Here is a 26,304-nt window from a genome sequence, read left to right as displayed (position 1 = left end):
CTATCTCTATTATCAAGATGAATTGCAAATGGAGAAATGTTTGATGGAATATACCTTAACTTCTTTGTTTAGTATTCTGCTTTTCCCATAGTGGGCTTTCTTGGAAGAATACTGTTTGGGTTATATTGTAGGCTTAGTTTGAAGAGAAAAAAAAGGAAAAATTTTGTTACAGAGAAATGTCAGACACGTCAGAACCTTTTTATTGTCTAGATTTCAGATGCAAAGCTTTTTTCCTCAATTGATATAGATGCAGTCATTGGCTATTTATTGGTCATAGACAGCCAATCAATTTTCTTTTCTTGGACAAAACAAATTACAAATAATCATGTTTGTTATAGGCAGGACCCACATAAATAGATTTCTTTGGTGTTTTCTACAGAATTGCACACAATTAATGTACATACCTGCAAACCTGTATGTAGAAATACATATAAGCATGAAAATATTGGTGTGGTTTTTGTATATATAGCACCCAAACACACATATGAGTAGCCCAGTGTTTTCTTAAGCTTCAAACACTCATTTGAAGTTGGAAATAAGACATGATGACACTTAAACATTACCTTTATCTGGATTTAATTAGCCCTTGATTTTACATTTCCCAAATGGTAGTCAGGTTTATGCATTTTTTGCTTTTTGTTTGGTGGAATTGTTTACTTGCTTGTTCTTTATAGTAAACCGATACTCTTAAATGCCATCTTCTGGTAAAATGTGCAGTGAAATTTTTCCTTACATTCGTTCAGGAATTATTTTTTTATTTGTGCCTTATTTTAGGACCATTTTATTTTGGTTTGAACTATAAGAAGTAAATTCTCTTGAAGGAATTTTTCCCCATTTTTAAACATTTTTCATGTAGTAGATTCAAAGTAATATCAGTGCAAGGATGGATTTTGCCTTATAAAATTATGCATCAAGCCTCGTGTACTTTTGTACTTGTGACAGAAAAAGCAAACTGAAGCATGCTATTGGTATTATTTGTGACTTAGACTGCCCATCTTAGTTGTCTTCAGTAAACAGATCCACTAAACAGTGAGGATTCTTTGGCAGTGACTCCTGATTTTTTAGAAACATGTACTGAAGCATATAGAATTCTCCTTGTAGGACTCTTGAGCCACTTTTTAGAGACTTTTAATTAGCTGCATAATAAAGGAGATGGACACAACCTATCTCTATGGAAACATTTAGCAAATATAAAACCATAACTTCCAACTTTAATCATAGTTGAAAGTAGAATTGTATCTTAAGGATAAGTGGGGACAGATAGTGAAAGTTCAGAAATGGAGGATATTTTAATATATCTGCCTTTTGTTTAACTGAGTTCTCCTTTAGTCTTTTTTGATTTCTGAAGAGTTTTCTAGTTCAGGAAAAGGGTTGTGATACATAATTTGCAGTAAAGGTGCTGGAAATAACTGCTAAACTCGAGATTCAGGGCTAAATATTCACCAAATGATACTATAAAGTGGCTTGGAGTTCATGAGAAATATCGTTACAAAATTGTATCTCTGACATGAGTAATTCAAGTAGAACTTGTAGCTTATGAAGTGTACTATTTGTCCTTATTTCACAGTTCTAAAACAAAAGTAGCCAAAACAAACTTAGTGACTTGCTGATAAGTACATCTCCAAAGAAAGATCCGGTAGTTGTGAGCAGAATGGAATTCAAGAAACTTGGTTCTGCAGGAGTCCCTCAGAAATTCTGGACAAAACATATCGGAAGTTGTATCACTTCAATGCCGTTTTAAAGCTTTTTTGTAGTATTTTCTTTATTCAGAGGAGTTTTAGGTTTCAGATAAGTCACCAGTAGTAGAACACTCAAATACCATAAGGATGAAGATCATTAAAGTATCATGATGTAAAAATTTACAACTTTTAAAATAGTGGCGCCTGTTCTTTTCATTCCACAAGATGATTCTTCTCCCAGAATATCTCAAGCATATCTGTAGGGATCATGTAAGTAACTACTGTCTGAGCCATGGTATTTATAGGAAGATCATGATAAGTGATTTCATCATGGCTGAGGTCAAACCTGATAGTCATTAACATCAATGGCTTCAAATAGTGACAATGTTGGCTAGATTCTTTCATCTTCTTTGCATAGAATTTCTTGCAAAATTGAACAAAGGTAAAATTGTTATTATCATTTGTTTGCAACGGACTATCAAGCTGAGAGACCAGAAGAAAGGGAATGTGCCTTGAAAAGAGGTGTCATTTTATTCTGTGGTGCTGGTTAAAGGAAGTGGTTCTAGCTGCTGAGTTCACTCCAGGCTCTTCTAGAAATTTGTGTGTCTGGACATCTGAAATGCTTAAGAAATTATGGTCTAGATGGGCATAAAGAGATTTACTGATTCATTTAGACCTGTTAATTTATTAGAAGTGGTAAAATATTTCCTTATGAATTTGGCTGTCACATACTGTTTAAGAGGAAACGGGTAAACTAGAAAGTGTGACTCCTGGAAAGACTACATTTAAATTACTTGAAATAACTTGGGTAGTGAGCAATGTCTTAAGGTCTAAAGGCAGTTAATATGTTTTATAAAAAAATTACAAAGCCTTCTGTTTGGTATGTGAGCCAAAGAGAACGAAGGGAGAAGAAATTCTTCAGCTGACCCAAATGAAAGATGCATTAGAGTGGGCAGGAACAACATGATGACAAAACTCCTTGCTACAGAAGTTTCTGGCTACATCCAAAAATCAATTCTTTATACTAAACTACCCTCTTGGCAGAGTGTACTGAGCTGTAACACAATGAATTCTTTCCTGAATCACCACTGTCTAGACGTGCTCTGTAGGTATAGCCAACACTTGCTCTTATCAGATTTGTTTAGAACTTTTTTAGTTATTGAAGCAAATTTTGTTGAAATACTCTGTAATGGTACTGGGATTATTACTTCCCTAGTCTTTACTTCAGGTATGGCCAATTAGAACTCATCTCAAGGTTAAAACTGAATTTTTTTCGTGACAAAACTCAGCTTCCTGTTAAGTAAATCCCAGTAGATAATTGGACAGAATTCTGTGCTCCTAGATAAGTGCAAATTACACTGTGTTTCTTATTGAATTGCTTTTGACCTTTTTTTCATATGAAAACAGAAATGTTAGTACACAAATCTTTTGTCTTAAAGAGATAGCAGCTTTATTTTTTAATTAGCTCAACAGAGGTGTCTGATCTGTCACCAAATGTTTTCTGTGTAGCAACAATGATTAATATTAGGTGAATGCAGGGGCTACCGAAATTCAATTGTGGCATTTAGATACAGTTTAACTATATAAACAAATCTTTCTCAGTAGGTGAATTCTTTGGATGCCACACCCTGAACATGGATACATTCTGTTTTATGAAGTAGTAAAATAAATGCACTTGCTTTATGAATGTACTAAATGCTTTTCTTTTGCTGATATGGTGAAAGATGAAATATTAATCTGTTTTGACAGAAAGAAGAAAAACCAGTGCAAGAAAGAAGGACTCCAAAAAACCAAGACATGTTTCTCTTAGATTTAGATGATTGTAAGTATCTTGATTAAAGCCTCATTTTTCCCAAGGCATAAAATCAGTTCAGTTAATTTAATGAAATTAAATTTCTGAAACATTGATTCTGTTAATATATTGTACTAGTTTCCTGACAAAATAAATGCTTAGACTGTCAAGTTATTTTTAAGCACAGTTATTACAATATTTTGTTTTATAATTGAGGAATTGTTTCAAAACTTAGAATCTCCCACCGTATACAACATTTACTTTGAGCATTTGTATGTGTCTGGACTTGTTTTCTGTTAAAGTGGACTTATTTTCTCGGGTTATAGTGGATGTTACTTCTACAACCCCTGTGCAATCTCTGGGCCAATTATGGTATTATATTAAGATGCTAAGAATCACATTTCTGAAGAACTGTGAAATGGTAGTCTTGGAAGGGTGAGATAAAGCTGGCTCTGTTTTTTTGTCTGTGCTTGTAGTCCCCTTCTTAAAGTTTACTTCTGTAGTTGCAGCCTATCAGAATTGCATTAACATATACTTTGCATGTAGCCTGTAAATGAAAATGTGCTACACAGTATCTATCAAACTGAAGGATAAAATAAAGGAAAAATAGGAAAGGAGGAGAAAATACTTCTAAAGTAAATCACACAGTCTGTTCATGTGTAAGTTGTATACGTATTTTCATTTCTTATTCTGAGTATTGGGGCCATATGTCTGAAAAAGTAATCTTATATTTAGAAACAAGCATATAACATATTCTTCAGATATTCATCAATGTGAATACCAATGTATTCATCAATGAATATTCATCAAATATAAGTAGAAGAATATAACATTTAGATGAGGACATAAAACTTTTTTGTGCAATGAAAAAAGAAATCACTGTTTGTCGCAGTATCTTAAATTGTTTTTCCGTTTAAGTATCTCTTACCTTTTTTCTTCTAGTTTGTTCTGTAACAACTCCTGTGGCAGTTCCTACGGCAGCTGTTTTGTCCCCAAGTTTAGCAGCAGACCTAGAGGGATTAAGTCTGTCAAGTTCATCAGTCATTGATGTAAGTAGCCTTTAAAAAGTGGAAGGGTGCATGTAAGTTTAAGAATTTCACATGTTTTGAGGACGTCATTAAAGTGGTTTTTTTACAGTACTTTCACCTGTAGAAGTTTTATATGAAATTATGGTTTATATGCAAGTCTGGCAGCATTTTTTGATTTGTAATTGCATTCTGAAATGTGGATAAAAGTATGAATATTGCATGTCTGAGAAAGATGCCTTCAAGAATTTTTAACCTTATCTTTCAAATTGTCTTTTTCTTTGCCTCAGGGAAACTTTAATTCAGAAATTAAGTACCCAAATGACAGAGGTCTTTCAAATAATTAATCTGCTACACTATCAAAAATAAGCTACAAGAACATCACATACTTGCTATTAGTCTGTTTGTGTATCATACATGCTTCCAATCATGACATTTTGCTACTGGGAAGTAATTTTTCATAAATATATGAAACATAGCCCCTGGGTGCAAATAAAAAGGGTATAGATTTACAATCAGTGGTGTATCAGTATGTGTCATGATTCATTCTGTTAGTGCTTTGTAGTACTTGCCATTAGGGAATCTCAAAACTATAGGTGTAATTAGAGTTAGCAAACTCATGGAGGTAGAGGGTGTTCTTTATTGTGGGAAGGAATAGTAGTTTGTTCTCTTTCAATTGGGTTTTCTTTAGTATTTTGTGTGTGTCCAATTTTTATTTGCAATTTAAATAGAAATTGCAGTGGTATAACAGGGTGCATATCCCTGTGAAAATGGATGGATGTGACCAGACAAAATACCAGAGAAACAGGCATTTTTTTAGCCTAGCCTTGTTTCTAATGAGGTTGGTGTCTAGAACCTATGCGGCAACTTTAATAGTCACTGATAACCTACTTGGTGCTGATACAAGAAACAGTAGTTTGCAACATCAAATATTTGTTAAGTAAAGGAGTTACATGAGTGATTGGATTGAATTCAACTTTGCTTATGATTCAGTTTTATCTTTACAGGCTTCAAGATTTGGTATTGAAATGGGAGACTTTCCGATAATTTGTTGGATATTAGCTTTATCTAAGATAATTGGCTTGTAACATAAATTTCAAGCAGGCCAGGGACATGCAGTCGCTACAACTGATATGTAGTCATTGATGTGTCACATCAATGACTACATCTGGCATCTGAAGATGCCAGTAATTCTCTTCCATGTTATTTTGTAGAGCAGTATACAGTCTTAGGTATAACTGTGGTGTTACTCTTTGCACTCCGCAGTTGCTTCTTTGCCATCCTTTATGGCCTTGACAGCTTAAAAGACAAGCTGTCATATGTTTACTTGGCTTTGGGTTAGCTTAAGAATGGCTCTGGTGTCTTTTCTTTACTTCAAAATTAGCACCTTTGAGAATAAATTAGAGATAGCAATCTGTAATGCCAGAGGCTTAGGTGTCCCTGCTTGCCAGTGTCTTTATTTCTTTCATTGTTTATGGCACATGAACATATATTCCACTCCCATATTCATGCTTTCTTTCCTCATGATTGCTGCTGTTCATTTGCTAAACTGCTTCTCCCTATTCTTCTGAAGACACCTACACAGAGCTGTTAGATAAACAGAGCTAGAAGGTGTAGGCCGAAGAGTAGAAGTTGTTCTGTATGATGACTGTGCAAACTGCTTCCTCAGTGTTACTGAGGTCTGGTAACCAGCGAAGAAGCTGGAACATTTCCTCATTCTCTCTGCTCTGGAAAGAACCCAGCTCATGTAAGATTTAATTGTTTCTGCCTGGATGGTGATTACATATTGTTCTGTATTCAGTTTTCAGATCTAAACTCAGCTCTGACTGCCTTTGATAGTTGCAGATGTGCATGAGGTCCTTAGCTGAGTTTTCTGCACCAGGAAGCAATGGAAATTAAATACTAAAGTTAAAACTCATTCTTTCAAATTATATCCATATGTTTAAAAAGTCTTAAGTGTGTGCAAGTAGTTAGATAACTACAATCCCATGATGTTCAGCACTGCCAGATAATTTTCTAAAAATGAAAATATAAAACTGGCATTTAAGACTTTATGTGGGAATGTGCATCTTCAAATAGTATTTTGAATTTAATCTATGATGCCTAATTCTAAAGATACTTTAGAAAACTTCTTCCTTCAGTGGGAGAGAAAGTGAATATAACTGTAGGGCACATGCCAAACTAACAGTGAGAAATTAATTTATTACTAGGCAATGGAAAGCGTGGAGTAAAAATAGATAAGTACAGTATATGACCTTAATATCAAAGAAATGTAGCAGCCACTTATCTTGGAATATGTCGAGCAGTCTATTATTCAAATCATTCACCACTGTAATTGGATACAGCTTTTAGAAAACTTTTTAACTTCCAAATTCATAGCTGCTGAGTGTTACAAAGAAAGTATAAATACAATAATGGTTTTACAGTTATAGGAAAACCTACAAAACCAAAATATTCTTGAATAGAAACTGCACAGTCTAATGCTTTGTCCTGTGGCTCATTTGTTTTTATCATCATGTTTACATACAGTACATTTCCCCCTCATATAAACGCATGCATGCGTATTATAGTTTGTTCCAGGAAAAACAAAATTCTCTTGTAATTCATGAATAACCTTCTTCCAGCTGAATGCAAAATGTAGTAAATCTGTGTGCATTCTTCTGTCTTGGTACATGTGGTTCATCTTCAGATTTGAGTGAACCAGGTAACTGATCTCACCGGAGGTTTCTGTGAGGATTCTCATGGTATGCAGGCAAGCGATGGCAAAATTAAGTGCTTGAGGAAACTGCAGTTGGCGTTGATTGAGTTTCAGATTAATAATTTGCAGTTTTGAAAAATAAGTGAAGATGCAGTGTGAATCAAAAACAGGAGGCAAGACAAAACTGCAAGCTTTCAGTGTGAAGCAGTTATTGGAAAACACTGAAAATGGGTGTTTTCCCCAAAAGGGTTGTTATAAAGTGAAAAAAGAGGTATTGAAAGCAAAACTCATGATTGACCTAAGGACAGAGAGGATTAAAATCTGCTACAATAATTAATATTTTGAGCAAAAATGGTGAGAGGAGAGAGAGGAGAGCTATAGTAATAGAGAAAAGCTGAAGAGGGGAGTGATCTGTTCCTCCTGCCACACAGCTGATGAGGAAAAAAAAAAGCTAAACCATGTGTTCTTTTCGAATTAGGATTTTAAATGGTAAAAATGTATCTCCTAAATGTAGAAACCCCTGAGTATGCTGCATAGGATAATTAACTGGCAAAAATGACACTTGCTTTTGTGGGTAAAATTAGTGAGAAGGAAATATTTCTTTGGTAGCAAGAAACCTGTTATGGTTCAGAACAGTGTTAGTGCAAGGAAGAACTGACAGGTCTATATGAACTGTGGTGAGAGAAGAAGTTGGATGAGGAAAAAAATGTGTGGCTGTATGGTCTGAGTAATATTTAAGGAGAGAAAATGGTTTCCCTGCCCCCAATAGGATAGTTTGGGGAAAAGGTCAGGAATGACTAGGAAAATGTCACCAAGAATGCATGTACCAAATTGGGGAGAAAACTCTTGTTGTAGTGGGGAAGTGCTTATTAAAATATTTGTTGCAACAATTTGGACTTACTATCAATTATTCTGCATATAGAATCAAGGTATAATTGAAGAAGTGATACTGCTTTACTCACTAAGGTTTTATTCAATATGTTCAGTGTTTTTTCACGATAGTTGTTGCTGTCAATGGTATGTTTTATTGTTCCCTACTACCAGGCCTTCCAGAGAAACTGTTTAGGAAGGGAGGAGTACATCATCTTGTTTTCTTTTTCATATCTTCTAAAGAACTTTTGACCAATCTACACTTTAAGAGCTTCTTTGGAATTGTGATGTATGAAGAAGAAATAATAGCTTTTGTCAAAAGTCAAGGTCAAGCTGCAGACCTGTCAAATCAGATGATAAATACATTTAATTTTAAATTGAGTACAGACTTAGAGAATTCCTTGAGAAATAGCAAACATAAACTTCCTCAATATTTAATTAAAGGTATTTTCAGACTAGGAGAACACCTTAAATGGTATTTTATTTCTAAGTTGTTGACATAGTCCTTAGAGGGGAAGACTTTCTTATAATTTAGGTGGCTTTGTCCACATCGGCTGTTTCTAATACCACTATAACATGTCTTGAAACTGACTCTGAAGTCTATTATTTTCCTGTTTGAAGCATCTCTGCTTAGAAGAGCAGAGATGGGCACACAAAGGCTGCAGTAATGAGTTATATAATGGCTGTAGTCTCGTATGCAGTTTGCAAGAAAGGTTAGCATGAGGTGTTTTAAGAATTTTCAAAGTCCTGCAATTGAGAAATAAATAGTAGTTATTCCAAATAGTTATTGGCATGCACTTCATGATTTTTTTTCAGAGCTTTGCTAGCAGAAATTATTCTTTAACTCTGTACATTTGTCATTCATATAAGCTCTGGTCTAAGTGCTTACTTCAGGAATGGCTGCGTCAGAAGAAACATTAACTTGTTCTTGTTATGAAAGAGACATAGTGCAACCAGTTATGATAGCAGCAGATTGTGGGCAATGGTGGTCTTCTACCCATTGTTCTCAGGCAGATTTTGATCAATTACCATTGTTTTTCAAATAATTAGTTTTGCATTTCTGTAAGTATATCCATGCCCTCTTAAGGATGCTTGTAAAATTTTTTACTCTGTAAAAAGAGGATCCTTTTAAATAAGCTTTCAATATTAGTCACATCTTCTCTTCTATCCTTAGTTTTTGTAATCCTGTATTAAGAAAACACAAGCATATGATAGAATTTTATTATTTTTATAGCTTAGCATTTGCCCCTTGTTTTTTAGCTTCCTGTAAGGAGTCTTATCTCTTTGCTGTTTCATCACAACATTTTTCCCATATGTTCAGTGTTTTCATTATACTTCTGAAGCCCATGTTTTAATATACAGATTGAAATTGGGAAGGTTTGTTGTGGGGAGATGAAGGGAGAAAGTGTGCCACAAGGCAGTCTACATGTATCCTATTCCTGGGAATGTTCATGACTTTGCTTGTGTTGTTGACCACAACTGCACATTAGACAGAGAAATTTGTGCAGTTCTGCAGTTTACAGCTTAGTTTGTGAAGGTGGGTTTTTTCCCTGTGGAACAGTCCCTGTTTTCCCCTACAGGATTTGTAACTGGCATAAAGCATAATTGAAACCATATTCTACAGTGTATGTTAATAGGGTGCCTAGGAAATTTGTATGTGTGAAGCAAGTGAAAAGGCATAGTCTTGGATTTAGGAGTTAAAAAATAACTTTGTCTTAGTGCCGCCCAAAATGCAGCTATGTGGCTGATTAGGTGTGACTGATGCTTGTGGGTCCAGTGGATACAGAACTGGGTGTTACATATGGAAAATGAGTTCTATTTTTGGCTTACTACTTGCTGTGTGATCTGGAGGGAGTATCTTAATCTTTTAGTTTTCCATTTGAAAAATGAGGATAATGATGCTTACTCACCTTGGGAAAGCACTTGGAAAGCTACAAATGGATGTAGCTGCTCATCAGCAGATATTAACTTTTGCCAAGCTAGAAGAAGAAGAAATGATACAAAGACTCCCTCATACTTTTTTTTTTCTTTGTTCCTGTAAAATTGCTGTATAAGTGGATGGTCTTATATTGCTTACAGAGAATATGTTTAGCATCAGATATTTGAAAGCTATACTGTCCTTTCAGTAATTGCTTCCACATACTTCTAAAAATGTTAGCTTGGAAAATAATCATTTGCCTTCACACTACTTGTTTGTCATTTCACCTCTATTCTTTGTTTATAAATGCATTTGCAAATAGTTGTGATATTTAATAATGTTTAAGCCTTAAAAATACGCTTCTCGTGTTTATTAGATGCATTCATTCTTTAAAAAATTTGCACTTCAAAATCTCTCTCAACTTATTTTCTTCAAATATATATACACTATAAATGAGATACTGTTTATAATGATAAAAATTATATAGATATAATTTGTAATAATTAGTTAGCAACTTGTATATTAATGTGATTGTATTCTGAATGACCGGCCACTGATTAACTGGATTCAGTCCTATATTGCTATTTTGCCCTTTTGTTATCTTTGAGTTACAAAAAATAACCCAGCATTCAAATGTTGTATTTAAAAATAAAAGTGCAAAAATAGCAAAATAGAGTGCAATTGCAGTATTAAAGTCTTATTTATAAAATAGAAATTAAATTGTGGGGATATCACAAAACAGAAGCTCAGTTAAATAGGTTTCTCTGAGGACACCTTTTGATCATTTTTTGCCTTTCATTAAAATTCAGTACTGTCCTTTAAACTAATCCAACTTTTAAAAATATATTTTTAATATAATTAGATGCTTAGGTTTATGGCAGAGTTTAAAATAATGCTTCTTTTTTTTCCAACATGAAGAATACGTTTATTGTGCTCCTTGAAATAGAGCTGCTGTAAACAGGGTTGGTGCCAGGTGTTTAAAAACAAGCATGCGTGATGCATGATGATGATTCCATAAGTTATTCTTTAAATGTGTATTGTGGTAATGTGTGTAAAACATAGCGTGTCTGTATGTGTTTTATGCTCTGTAACTCAGACAGAAGAGAGAGGTAACCTAAGCTGTATTTTTCTGTTATTTTGTCAATAAATGTAGCTCTTAAAAATTTCAACCACATCTTTCTAAGGTAACATTTACCTCCTCACATCTTTAGCATCTATCAAACATGACATGGGACATATTCATTGACCCTAAAAATTTTCATCAGTCTCATGCACTGGAAGGGGGCAGCCCCAGCCAGACAAGAGGCTCATTTCAATTTTAACGGCTGTAATTAAAGGTTAATTCACTGAGTCAGGATTAACGAGGAAAGTACAAATGATAGGCAAGCAGCTGCCTTTATAATACAGGATTAGAACAATGCAATTACAATAAGAATTAGTAAAAACCAACTTCCTGAAAAGGTTCTGTAATAAATGAACTGCATTTCTCTGTTCTTAATTGTGGTACTTTAACATGAAGTCTCTGTACAGCATAGTTTTTGTTGTTGTTGTTGTAATAACAGTTGATCAACAGTGTGTCTAATAAGACAGTATGCCAACCACAGTGACAGCAACTGTTATACTGATAAATTTAATACTGTGCTCTACTGAAAACCTTCAGACTTACATTTATATTGCAACTGTATGTGCTGAACACATAGATGACTGCTTTGAACATTGACATTAGATTTATTTCTCTTATTCTTTTGCAGTTGCTTATTTTAGACACTTTCTTTAAATAACCTTTAAAATATATTGAATTTTGCAACACACTTACTGAAAAGTTCCTTTTACATTATTCCTACGAGAATTTATGAGAAATTCTAAACATCTGACAAATAATTCTAGTTTATAAATCAATATATATCCGATGCCCTCTGACTTTAACATCCTGCTGTAACTATGTGTGTGCTTTCATTGCATTAATTGGTAGAATTTAGAAGTTGGTATAATTCATGGTTTCAGACAGTCCCATCTTGTGCGGTGCCAAGTATATGCATATAAAATACTTTGCAAAGTAAAGTTCTGTCACTTCTAGGAATTTGCTTTAAAATTCCTGACTTGTAAGTAAATGTATAAGATAAAAACAGCTTTGTAATAAAGGAAAAACAAAGTAGCATTCCGAATCAAAACATTAAAACTACTCTCTCATTTCTTAAATTCAAAGCAGTTATAAACAGAATAATTGTGCCCAAATAAATTATCAAAATTATTTCTCTATGGAAATAAGTAGTGTGAAATTTCTCAGACACTCCTGTTCTGAATTGCTATTTTAAAGTCCCTTCACTTCCATTTTCCCTTAAGTTCATAGATCTACCTTTTCTATAGGTATTTAACAATTTCTATGTTTATGGTTTATTTAAAATTTTTCAAGCATATGCTACCATATGTTCTTGAATATTCAAAAGATAATATTTAAAAAAGCAGTCAGGACACTTTGAAAACTAAAGTTTCTTGAAAAACTATGTATTTTTATCAGTCACCTTAGAGTTATGCTGAAATATGATGAAATATACCTGGACATTGTTACTTTTGACCTAAAAATCCAGCAGTGTTTTCTTGCAAATCAGGACTAAGATGAAAATATTTGAAAGTTATGTATGAAAGTTATGTTTATGTTATAGAAAACTATAAGCACACTGTCTTTTCGTAATAAACAGTAATATTAATGCAGGTTTACTTTATAAAACTTTACTTATGTATTTAACAGCAGTTGAATGTTTATCTATGCTGTAGGATGAGAGTATATTGTATAACAACGGTATTTACTTTATTCTAGGTATTGTTTGGCTAAAAAGCTGGCCAGCATGTGTTTCCAACAATATTTTGACATTAAAAGCTCCAAGAAAGCTCTTTTTGGTGAGGGCAGTTGATAACTTTTCATTCATAATTAGCTCATAGAGAACCGAGAGACATTTCAGGGAAATTGAACTGTCAGTGGGTAGAAACAAGCATTTGACCTCATCACATTGAGTGGGGCCCATCATAATTTGTTCATTTGGTGCCCATCAGCCCAGCCTCATCTCTCATACGGCACCTCGCTGACCTTCCCTCTCCAATTCCACTCAGTTCAGCTTTAATTATGACTCTGCAGACCCGAAGAAATATTGCAGCTTGCTCTCAAAAACCCTGAACTGCCACTCACCAAAAGATTGGTTTTTAACAGGTAATAAATGCCCAAAGGAAATGGTGCTCTGTCCCACACAGAGTAAAGCTGGAGTGGGGGTGCAACATTGTCATTTTTTTGAGGTATTCCTGCCTCTCAGTTGTCACTTCCCCAGTGAAAATTTTATTTCATTCAGAGAGCAGAAGACCATTTCTAGTACTATATGAATGGTTTGAGTTTGGCAATTTTAATCTTCTTTTTGAGACTAAAAGGAGGTTTTACTTGATCTGCTAACCCAGAATTGCATTCAAGTAGCCAAATATTGTTTAAAACTGAAAATAATAATTAAAGAAGAAGTGGTGTATGAGGGAGGATTTTGTTTGTTTGGTATTGTTTTTAAATGACGGTTACTGAAAAGCTCTAAAACTTAGTCTGCCACCTGGAAATTTATTTTCTTCTGTGATAGGAAATTAAGTAAGATTCTCTTATCACCATTGGCAAATCTTACTGTAAAAGTGATTATAATGGGAACAATTTAAATATATGACAATTGCAGAGGAGCTGTGGTTCGCCAGTTTACTGGCAAGTTTTATTTAATAGTTTTGCGAGATAAGTGTTAAGAAGACACAAGATCTGTTTGAAGAAAATACAAATTGCTACTGATTTTAAATGTGTAGTTCCATCTTAAAGAATGTTCCCACAAATTTCTGAGCAAATAAAAATATTCAAAACTACAGTACTAGAGAGTGTATCCTTGTGGTGAATGTTAAACTGTCAGCAGGATTTTCAGGTCATTTGACAAAAAGGATACAGGTGCTGTAGCTAGCAGTGAAGGTGACTGCTAGTTTCATCAATCACTTTGCCTTTCTTTAAGTTGATACATAATGGACCCCTTCAATCAGCTTCCTTGTTCTTTGTCACTTGTTTAGGAAGAAGAAAAAAGAGGGTGGAAGGGCTGGACTTTAAAGTCAAGGTTATAAAATGAATCGTTACTTATTTACACAGGATAAGGAGGATAAGTCAGAGTGAGAAGGGGCTCTTCATAAAATGTCGAGTTTGTCAATGGGTGATAATATGCAGTTTGAAGCTTCGTGCAGACCTTGAACAGTGACAGTAGTTGTCAAAGCAGTGATTCTGAACCAGAATTTTAAAATAAGACATTGTTTAGTGACAGAGACACAGCATGTACCAGAAAGCATGTTAATCAGTGTTCACTTTATTTTCAGAGGGTCGCAGTAAATGATGATCCAATGACAAAGTTTGTTTAACTGCAAAACTGGAATTATAACAGAAGTAGAATGTAAATTTATATGTCACCTAGAATGCTGTCAATATGTTTATGTAACATACATTAAATATAGTTAATAGTCAATTCAGCTTCATTACAACTGTATGCCTAATACATTACTTTTTTTGAGATGTGGAGAAAGAATTATTTTTTTAAACTATCTATGTAACTATCAGTTCAGCAAGTTAAAATATTTCACATTTTTCCCCATATCATACATAAAATTGATAAACATAGAAAACTGAGTTTTCCGGTATTAAGTGTTCTTACATTCCACCACAACATTGTGAGGTTATGATGAGTATTTTGAGGACTATACATCAGAATAGGAAGGAAAATTTTGAGCTTTAGGTAGAAATTATTCAAAATACAACTTCTCATAGTCTCTGCATTCAAAGACTCCTGCTATTATGGCAAAAATTCTTTAGAAGCCTTCTTCCTTCAGTTACAGCTGTGAATTGTTTGTGGGTTTTTTAAATGACTGATTATAGTTTTGGATTTTTGTACAGAGGGATGACTCCAAAAGCCATAGGGGTCCTTTGTAATTTTAAGTTGTTTCATTCCAGTTCCACATATATCCAACTATCCAGAGAGTCTATAAGCCTTGAAATTAAATTCTACTAGTTAAATATAGATGGAAATAGAAATAAATGCTTTTTAACTAAGAAACCATCTTCATCACTGAAATTTTGATTTTCTTTTTAGCTTGGCATACTTGAAAAAATAAATAACCAGGCTTTGGTTGATGCATCTGCATCAACCAACAGCATCTGCACTTTTACTTGAGGAATCACCAGGACATGGCATGAAACACCTCGTATTCAAATTATAATACTGAGATTTTTGTCCAAAAATGTTAAGAGTAAAACTTTTTTGAGAAAATAAGTATTTGATCATTGAAAGTAAAAGCTAAGCATGGGACTAATTCAGCAAGTGGAGAGATGTTACTGGTAATAGGCCGTACCTTCCCTATTGTGCACTAGTAGTGTATTGCCACGTGATTTGTAGGCTAGCAGTACAAAGTGAAATGCAAGGACGTTGCAGTTGTTAAAATGGGGTGACTTGGAATGTTTTAAATTATGTAAATGCAGATGCATTTTAATGTGCTTTAGAAGTTCTTGCTAACAGTTGCAGCAAGGGGATACCCTCCATTACCCACCTCCAAACAAGTGTTAAGGTTGTTTTTAAAAAGGTTGGTACACAATGTGCCATTGTGTTCTCAAATCAGAATAATTTAGAAGTGTTTCCTGCCCTCCTATGCCACAGACTGTAGAGGATATTGGAGAGACAGAAGACTCTAAAAGTCTGTTGAACTATGCTATGATTAAACACTATATATCACAGAGATGGGTTTTAAAAGCTTGTTTTGGTCCAGATTTTCATCTTATTTTTACATGCTTTTCTCCTAATGGCTTGATGAACAGGGCCTTGACATATTAAGATTAAAAAAGGTAGTTCTAGAATCTTCATAATTCATATTGATTTCTGTGAAGTTCGTAAAAATTTTCCGTTTTAACTTTTGTTCACTTGGGTTAAGAAACATTTCCATCTTTATGTGGTTGCAAGTGTTGCTTGTTGTTTCTAGTCTCTGGCATCTATATTCTTGATTTGAAAATGGCAGAAGAATTGGGGAAATGTACATTTGTAATAATTCTAAAATACATCTTTCAGTTGTGTAGTGCAGTTTAGGAGTTCATGACTGCAAAAGGTGGATTGTGTAAAACTTTACTATTACTGCATTGGAATGTTTTAAGAAAAAAATGTATAAAAATGATTCTAGTTCACTGAAGGACCTTCAGTGTAACAGCAGCACCATTAGAATGTATGCTTGCTACATGAATCATAAATTTGAGCTACTATGAAATACATTTGTGTACTAAAAGATACTTTAAAATGGACTAAGTTTTAATAATGGTCATTGTCACAGTCTTCCTGCTGCTGCATTTATGCTCAGTGAGCTAACAATCTGTGGCAGTCTTGGACAATAGTAACAGTAATACTCTACATTAGTAGGACCAAGATAATTGCAAAAGTAGATGAGAAAAAGTTACCTACCTAATTTGCTGTCAGTCGTCCACATAGTTAAAGGCCTTAACCATGGCTACAGCTACGGCCTACATTCAGTGTCTGTGTGTGTACAGTGAAGCCTTCATTAGAGACATCCATGGGGTGAGGCTTTTGACGGCAGCATGCTGTGCTTGGTGTTGCTTGCATTGTTCTGAGCAGTGTGGGTGGGATTGAGTGGTGTTTCTTCTTACAGGTGTGAAAAGAAATGTCATTGTGAAGGGTGAATATGTCTTTTGACACCACGAATTTTGTTCCTGAGTCAAAACAATAGTGCTTTTAAATTTAAACAAATAAACTGAAGGTAATTTGTTATAAATAAACCTCTTTGTTGCTTAACAGACTACTAACTAGTGCAGGATTTTTTTTCTTGCTTTTTAAGGATGGAAAACAAAGCTTAAGGAAAGCAAAACACAGAAAAACAATGTTGTCATGGCCTCAGGTCAGCTATAATTTTTTGCAGTCTAAGGATTATGGATTTGTTTAGGTTAAAATATTATGTGTATAATTAAATAAAACTTGGAGAAAATTGGCACGTCAATATCAAGTATAAGAGATGTAGTGTGGTACACACAGAGATTCTACTCCTGCACTGAGGAAGTGCTGATACAGACGTCTACATGCAGTGAGTTCAGTGCTTATTTCAGGTTTTTGTCCTTGTGAGTAGTCTGCTGTGCATTAGGATCGTCCTGATAGAAGCCAGAATAGCATGTTGCATTCTTCAACAACAGTGTAGTGAACAAGATTCAAATATAGTTGTATGAAGGTGGAAAAGATGTAATTTATATTCTGGCATTCATAAATACCTGTATTAGATTTTTAATATAGTGAATTAAAGGTAGAATTCACTTTGGCTTGTGGGTAATACTGTATTATTACCCACAAGTGTAATATGTGTTTCAATTAAATTATACACTTATCCCAACAGATGATGTCCTTTTCTGGGGAAAAATTTGAGCTAAATGCTTCTATTGAAAGGAACCAATATGCAGGAGTTGTTATTGTATAAATCTAACTGTAAGATTATACGTTATGGCCAGTAGGGTACAGTGTGTTTTCACTTTAGAGGTCTCTGGAGTACTGGCTGTTTGCCAAAAATCAAAATACTGTACTAGAAACCACTTGTAGGAACTTCTTTGAAGTCATTTAGACTCAATGCCAAAATCCATATTAATCCTTCTCAGCAATGTCCACTATTTCAAATTCATAATTAGGATGCAAGGTGAGGCTGACACCTTACTCTGTTCTTCTAACTCTTGAACTGCTTCAGGTAATCATAGAATCAAAGAATCATTGAGGTTGAAAAAGACCATTGAGTCCAACTGCAAACCTAACACTGCTGAGGCCACCACTAAACCATACCTCAAAGTGCGGTTCTCAGACTTTGCTGTTTAGTGGTCAGTGGAAAAATGGAATCACTGAATTGAAGTAAATTACTTGGCTTTGTATTGGGAGAATGCCTTTTATTTGAAACGCCTAATGACAAAGTGTTTCATGCTGCTTGATGAAAGTCTCATATATGCATCAGCCACCAGACCATGTGGTTTTCACCTCGCGGAATCATACATAGGACAAAAGGATAGAAAATCTTGAGATCTTCCATACACAGATATTTCACCAGTTGAAGTGTAGGAATTTTCTATTAGTGTTCCTACAAAAAAAATTTCCTTGGTGTCTTTTTAAGCCCTTTTTACAGTCCACTAATGGTCCCAGCAGACCTTCTGGAGGAGAATGTGTACTTCTGAATTTATACCAAGGTTTGTGTCTCATAATTATGTGACTGACTGTAGCCCTTCCTTTCATACTTGTTTAATAACTTAGACTTAATCATGAGAATATTCTCATTTTGTTGCTAATGGAGTTTTGTCATATGTGGCATTTAAAAATATTTTACTAATATTTTCATTTGATTATTCATGTGATTCATTGTGCTCAGCAGAAGAAAAAGGCAAAGATGCCAAATCTCACATAAAACCAGGTGTTATTGTAATACAAATCTTTAGGCTCCATTATTTATGCAAAATGCAAGCTGTCTCACTGCCCCCCCAGTTACACAGAACAGGTGCACACTCTGTTTTGGAAGTTCCTGATTTGTCTGGTATGGAACTACTAAGATTTTTCTGCTGTTCATGAACTCCAGGTTAAGGCCCAATTCTTGTTCCTTTATATCATATAGTCATATTTATGCTCAAAGAGCAATAGTTTCTATTGATATAGAGTAACTGCAATTGTGTCTAGTTGATTCTATTTTAAGAAAACCATATGAAAAAATCTGAGGGATATAAAAGTATTAGAAAATAGATAATTTAGTACTACGGAAGATTTTGATCATCTCTGGATTCACAGCTTATATCTGTGAGCAGGTGCAAAGCTGTGGGTAGGAGTCAGAGACTGAGGCAGCAAAGGGAGCCTTTGGCTGGGCTCTGCTACAGCCACCTGACCAAGGGGAGCCCATGGACCACACCTTCCTGCTCCAGCACGGGAGGCCTTGTGCCCGAGGGTGGTGGCCTGCAGGGGAACTCAGCCACCCCAGCAGCTGTTGGGAAAGTAGCTTGGAGGGCTGTGGCAATCCAGGAGACTCCTGGAATGCGTGGAGGACACCTTCCTGGGGCAGGTGACAGCCAGAGGGAATGTGGTACGGGATCTGTTGGTCACCAGTGCAAGTGAGCTAACTGGACACCAGGACTGGAGGCAGCCTGGGCTGCAGGGATCACGTGCTGGTGGAGTGTGCAGCCCTGAAGGATAGGGCTTGGCTAAGGAGTAAAAGTTCAGCTCCTGAACTTTAGGGAAGCAGACTTCCAGGCCTTTGGGAACCTAGTCAGTGGGATCCCCTGACAGACTGCCCTTAGGAACAAGGGAGTAGAAAAGAGCTGGCAGATCTTTCAGGAACTCTTGCACACAGCATGAGAGCTGGCAATCCTCAGGAGCAAGAAATCAGCCAAGGGGGGCAAGAGACCGGCATGGCTCAGTAGGAATTTGCTGGTCAAAGTTAAGGGAAACAAACCAGGACAGGTGACCTAGGAAGAGTTTAGAGATGAAGCACAGCTGTGTAGGGAGGCCATGAGAAAGGCCAAGGCAACAAAAGTGGAACTGAACCTGGCAAGGGACACAAAGAATAATGGGAAAGGCTTCTACAGGTACAGTAACCAGAAAAAGAAGGTCAAAGAAGAGGTACCCTCTCTAATAAACAGCCCTGGAAAACTGGAAAACTGGTAACAACAGAAACAGAGAAGGCTGAAGTACTTACCAACTGTTGCCTTGGTTTTCAGTGGGAAACTCTTCCCACACCTCTTGACTGGGTGGATAAGGGAATGAAGACTGGGAGAGCCAGGTCCTTCCCACTGAAGAGACGGTGAGGTTTGTGACCACCTGGGGAACCTGAATGTACCCAAGGAGATGCATCCCAGAGTCCTGAGGGAATTGGCTGATGTAGTTGCATGGCTATAGGAAGAGCAGGTCCTGTCTGACCAAGCAGTGGCTTTCCATGATGGGTTGACTGCATCAGTGGGTAAGGGAAAGATTACAGATAGCATTTTTCTGGACTTCAGTAAAACCTTTGACATGGTCCATTACAAGTGATAGGAGCTGGGAAAAGGGGAGGACACTAGGGTAGTAGAAGTACCATTATAACTGGTTAGATTGCAATGAAGAAGGATGTGGGGATCAGATGGCATCCAATCATGAAGAGGGATAATGGGACAAGTGGGATTTCCCTGTGGTTTTGGGCCCCCTTCATTCTGCCCTCATGCTCTCTCTGTTTTGCCTCCCCCTCTGTCTGATTGGAGAGATGTATTTGATGGGTGGACTGTTAGATGGATAAGAAAGTGTTTGGATGGCCGCATTCCAGAGAGTGGTGGTCAGCATCTCAGAGTCCTGATGGACATCAGTGATAAAGTGGTGTCACTCAGGGACCAGTGTTATTTAGTATCTTCATTAATGACATAGACAAAGGGATCAAGTGCCCCTTCAGCAAATTTGCAGATGACACTACATGAAGTGGTACAGTTGCCAGACCTGAAGGACAGGATACCATCCAGAGGCAAATGGACAAGTTCTCTCATAAGAGACTTAAGGCTATTTCATGCAGTTTACCAAGGTAAAATGCAAGGTGCTGCCCGTGGGTCAGAGCAGGCCCGGTACCAGCACAGGCTGGGCATGAACAGATCCCAGCAGCCCTGCCCAGAAGGAATTGGGGGTGCTGGTGGCTGAGAGGCTGGACATGCCCCAGCCACGGGCACTGCCAGCCCAGAGAGCCACACGTGTCCTGGGCTGCATCCAGAGCAGGGTGGGCAGCAGGGCAGGGAGGGGATTCTGCCCCTCTGCTCTGCTCTGCTGAGACCCCACCTGCAGGGCTGCATCAGCTCTGGGCTCCCAGCACAGCAAGGACAGGGACCTGCTGGAGGGAGTCCAGAGGAGGCCACAGAGAGATCAGAGGGATGGAGCACCTCTCCTGTGAGGAAAGGCTGGAAAAGAGAAAGCTTTGGAGTGACTTAATTGCAGCCTTGTGGTACCTGAAGGGAGTGTACAAGAAAGGTGAAGAGGGGCTTTTTACAAGAGCATACAGTGACAGGACAAGGGGCATGGATTCAAACTGAAAGAAGGCAGGTTTAAATTAGATATTGTGAAGGTAGTGAAGGTGGTGAGGCACTGGAACAGGTTGTCCAGTCAATTTATGACTACCCCATTCCCAGAAGTGTTCAAGGCCAGGCAGGAGCTCTCAGCAACCTGACCCAGTGAAAGGTGTGCCTGCCCATGGCAGGCACATTGGAACTTGATGATCTTTATGATTCCTTCCAATCCAAGCTGTTCTATGATTACCTTGAGCATGTGATTCTTCTTGGAAGGATGATTTGAAGCCATACAAATATTACAGTTAAAAAAAAAAAAGGGCAGAGAAACAATTAATTTTGGCAGCGTTACAGAAGCAAACTGTGAGCAGCATAATAAAAGTGGTCTTTTGTTTGAGATCCATCTCCGGATGATTTAAAAATCAGTGGTAGCTATTTGAGCAGTTTTGGGTTTTATTTCTTTTAAATTTTATTTTTCTTGCAAGATTTTGCAGACAAAAGTATTAATCTATCAATATTGAAATCAAGTAACAATTTTGGGAACTCATTTTATAATGTCTGAAATTGTTTGAGTCCGGTAACAGTTTAAAGATACAATCAATAATATGGTAACTTTCAATTAGCCTCATTGACATGTTAATAATTACAGGAAGTGTGAAGCCTAAAAGTTGGTGACAACACAAAAAGAAGGGAGTTAGGATGTATGCTTTTAGAAGATATTTGGTAGATGTAGAGCAGTTAGAGGCACCTTTGGTGGAAAGTGTTTTCCAAAATTCAGCATATGTCCTTGAGTGTCTGTATGCCTAGATAAATTAGCCCAAATTAAATTACAGTATCCAGTGCTTTTCTTAGATTGTACAAATAGGAGCTAGCTTGATTTCTTGTTTGGTTTCCTTGCTCCCTCTCAGGAGATTCTGTCATCACTTTAACAATCCATATTATTGTGACTTAGGTATGCTGTAATGTTGGGATTTCCAAGAGCCTCTTGAAATAATACAAACTAGGAAGCTGACATTCTTTGTTTGCATTTTATTTTATCTTTTTATGAATTAGGAGTTGTTTTTTTTTTTAAGAGCTGTATAAGGAAGACATTGCCTGCCACTAGCTGACTTTTGTTTATCTGTTTTTCCACCTTTCTCCTAATACTAAAAAATTATAGTTAAGTTGCTCTCATGGCTTCAGTTGAAAGATCATGTAAATGTGGCTGGACTGTGTGATAGCCCTTCTCCTCTTGGCTGTTGCAGAGTTACTGGAGCATAGCCTCACTATGAGTGTGAGAGAGGTTATAGCTCTCACAGCTGAGTAGGTAATTCTTGGATTATGTCATGGATATTGCCAGTAGGAGGATTACTTAGATTAAATGTTGTAGTCCACTGCTTTAACAGAATGTAAATTAGAGGAATAGAATTATAATTTTCCTCATCCTTAGAAGCAAATTTATTTTCCCAATAATACATATTGTATCCAAACATATATACATTTACATGATCAAAATAAGTCTATGTTCATTATTGCAGGATTTTTATACTAAAGAACAAGTACAAAAGAAAACAAACTGAATTTTGTGTCTGTAGTAATAATAGTATTAATAGTAACAATGTTTCTTTAAGATCTCTCCCAGACCAAACCATTCTGATTCTTTGTGACGCTATGGTACTGCAGAGAGGAATGTATGACCACCTCTCTTTTCTGTAGTAGGTTTAATAAACCATGTCGTGATTTTTATTTTAAATAATTAGGGAAAATAGTTCTTTGCATCAATGTAAGCTTAATTAATAAGAACTTACTGAGCTGGCAAAAAGAAACATGTTCATATTGGGAGGATTCAGTGGTTTGTAACTAGTTAGCTCAGTTGCAATAAAGAAAGCCACAACTACTACTGTCAGTGATCTTATACTTTTCCCTTTTTTTCTCCATGACTAAGGGTGGGGGGGAGGGGTCACAACCCTGATGTTGCTCTTGATCTTATACAAGAGTTAGTTTAAAAATACTTCCTTTAGGGTGATGAATTATTTTTCAGCGTGCGCAGTCAGCCTTTTGGCTAGTCGAACTGGTACCAAGAAAGTATAACCATACAGTATCAGTGTGGAGTCCCTACGTGTGGTTGCTTTCAGTCAAAATGGGGTGGGAGGGCAGTCAATATTTTAATTTTTTTTACTGTCTTTCTAAACAGCCATATAAAAAAAGTTTTGCAAGTTTAATCTTAATAATCTAAACCCAAAAAAGCAGACACAATCTGTCATAAAATAACTATTAGTGACTAGTTTGTATCCTATAAATCTAACTTGAGTTGATAATATGGTCCATTACCAGCTAACTGCACAGAGTATTTTTCATTTTACACTCTTCAGTTACTTTTTAGTGAAGTGTTAAAAAATATGAAGCTTTTCTCCTCTCTAAAATTGCACACTGTCTGTCTGTTATTAGGGAGATAACAGCTCTTATAAATGTTTCAGTAAGCATTAAGTAGACAGTTATGTGCACTCTCATTCCACGCTTATTTGCTTACTGTAATAAACTGATAAAATATGTGTGGTTTGTCTCTGTGTATCTGCAGGCATCATGAGTCACATAGATTTCCTTTAGAAATAATGTTGTGTCTGCAGAATTGATTGGTTATTTTCATAAACCATCCAAAGGTACACAAACGACTTCTATTATTTAAACATATGCTGTGTAAGATTTGTAGGAGATTATCTCCTGGTTAGTAGATGCTTCTTGTTCTGTTAACTCTGTGTGGTTTTATTTTAACCCTAGAGTGATTGCTAGTACCTGCTCCATGGGTTTTATCTCAACTACTTTAAAAATTTTAGAATTAAAACAAAACTCTGTTTACCAGACTGATGCAGCTGTTAAATACATCACATTATAGTCACATCAGCCTTTTTCAGCTCAAAATCCTTACTAGCAAGTAGAGGTTTTGAAAACTCCAGTTTTCCAGAATTAAATTGCTTTGTTCAACATACGTATGTTTTATTTATTTTTAGCACTGCCACATTAAATGCAAGTGAAAATTAATGTTCTGTACAAAGAAAGATTACTTAAACATAATGTCATTATTCTGAGGGTCCTGTGTGGTTTTGCTGCTACGTATAGTATGATGTTGAAAATAAAAGTGAATGGGCTCACAAGCTTTTTATTACTGAAAGAAGAAATAATGCCGAAGGGGGCATAGGCATAGATTAAAATCTCTAAAAATTACAGAAGGATTCAGTAAAACTTGAATCAGTGTTACAATTTAACTATAGTGACAGTTTTTTTCTCTATGTGTATGCATTTTAGGGCAGCTCATCCTGGGTGCCATCATGCAGCACAGGTAGGACAACCAGGGGGTCTGGCCTAGCCAGCACAGGTTGTTAAAAGGCAAAGCTCCAAAAGGCTGAGGCCAATAGTGAGAGGTTCAACAAGGCCCAGTGCTGGGTCCTGCCCTTGGGTCACAGCAACCCCAGGCAGTGCCACAGGCTGGGGCAGAGTGGCTGGAAAGGCCCTGGGGGTGCTGGTGGCAGCAGCTGGACATGAGCCAGGCTGTGCCCAGGTGGCCAAGAAGGCCAATGGCATCCTGGCCTGGATCAGCAATGCTGTGGCCAGCAGGAGCAGGGCAGGGATAGGCCCTGTGTACTCAGCACTGGTGAGGCCGCACCTCCGGTGTTGTGTCCAGTTCTGGGCTACTCACTATAAGAAGATCATTCTGGTGCTGGAGCAAGTCCACAGAAAAACAGCAGAGCTGGGGAAGGGTCTGGAGCACAAGTCTGGTGAGGAACAGCTGAGGGAGCTGGGGTTTTTTTTCCTAGAGAAAAGGAAGCTCAGGAGGGACCTTCTCACTCTACAGCTGTTTGAAAGGAGGGTGTAGCCAGGTGGGGGTTGGCCTCTTCTCCCAGGTAAATGATAGAACAAGAGGAAATAGCCTCCTGTTTTGCCAGGGGAGGTTTAGGTTGGGTATTAGGAAAAAATTTCTTCACTGAAAAAATTATCAGGCATTGGAATGAGCTGGCCAGGGAAGTGGTGGAATCACTAATCTTGGGAGTCTTCAGAAAGCATGTGAATGTGACACCTAGGAGCATGGTTTACTGAAGATGGTAGGGCAGGATAAACAGTTGGACACAGAACTTAGATATCTCTTCCAACCTCAATGGCTCTATATTTCTGTATATCTACTTAACTGAGTTCTGACTACTTTTTAAGTTTTCATTCCTATTAATAAATATCATTAATAAAGCCAGCCCTAAGTTAACACAAAGAGGCTACTGTACTGCAAAATACTTTTGTTAACATGAATTAAACATAGATCTTAAACTTGCTAATGTAAAATGGGAGAACCATTTCATGAAAGAACTTTTCTATTATGCATGTCCTGCTCAAATTGAATTGAATATTAAAAGCCAGAGGCTGTGCTTAAAAATAAGGTTTAAATTCCATCTTAAAACTTGAGTTTTGTCATTATTTGAGTAATGGTTTAAATAGCATGCTAATTTGACTGCTAATAACCTCTTACTGTTATTGTCTCTTTCTGTGTACCAATAAAGTATTCATTAGTCAAGGTATTTCCTTTATTATTTCTTGATAACATAGGCATTTTTTTGAGAGTTTGACCTTGACAGTTATTTCTAGAAAACTAAGAAGACTGTTAATCTGTGGAAATTTGGGAATTCTATTCAAATTGAGTTTTTGAGTTTTCAGTAACTGAAGGTCCATACGAATTATACCTTTCCAGTCATTTTGTGTTAGTTATAAGTCTGGTCATGTGACAGGTCATTATTTTATAAATATCATTTGAAGTAACTCTGATCTTTCCTTAAAACTTGTGTAAAGGATTCAAATTCACTTGTTTTCATATTTCCTGAACTCCTTACTTTTGAGCTCATTATTTCCTTGTCAGAAGTATCTGGGATTTTGTTTGCACACTGAATGTCTTTTCTTAATGCTTTTTCTGCAGGATAGACTGCACTGAAACATCCTTAGGATTTTTCTTATTGCTTCTAGCAGCAAGACTATTTAAAAAGTGTCAGCATCTTTCTGCTCTATATAACTGTGTTTTTACTGTTTCAGCAATGTAATTGTTAGACAACATTTTTTGTGGTTTTAACAAGAGAAACAGAAGACAATTTCTCTCTACTTTCACCTTACACAATGAGCTTGGCGATACCCTTGAATTCTGATGCACAGAATGTTTTTTTCTGGAAAAAAACATAACTAACTGTAACTCTTAAAAAACGTGATAATTTAATAGCTAACTGTAAAGCTAAAAATTGAAAACAGA

At 36.4% G+C, this 26,304-nt stretch overlaps 1 protein-coding gene across 4 annotated transcripts in view; it reads left to right on the top strand.

Annotated features, from left to right (window-relative positions):
* Nucleotides 1–26,304, top strand: part of AP3B1 (adaptor related protein complex 3 subunit beta 1) — a 153,651-nt gene that overhangs the window by 96,327 nt on the left and 31,020 nt on the right. For all 4 annotated transcript variants that reach the window (XM_058043881.1, XM_058043880.1, XM_058043883.1 and 1 more), the window contains exons 21-22: nucleotides 3,429–3,501; nucleotides 4,414–4,520. In XM_058043881.1, coding sequence (XP_057899864.1) covers nucleotides 3,429–3,501; nucleotides 4,414–4,520 — 180 coding nt within the window. The remainder of the gene's footprint in view (nucleotides 1–3,428; nucleotides 3,502–4,413; nucleotides 4,521–26,304) is intronic.

This window comes from Melospiza georgiana, chromosome Z (genome assembly GCF_028018845.1).
Source record: "Melospiza georgiana isolate bMelGeo1 chromosome Z, bMelGeo1.pri, whole genome shotgun sequence".
Lineage (NCBI taxonomy): Eukaryota > Metazoa > Chordata > Aves > Passeriformes > Passerellidae > Melospiza > Melospiza georgiana.
Note: the sequence above shows the minus strand (reverse complement) of the source record. Positions and strands in the feature narration are given on the sequence as shown.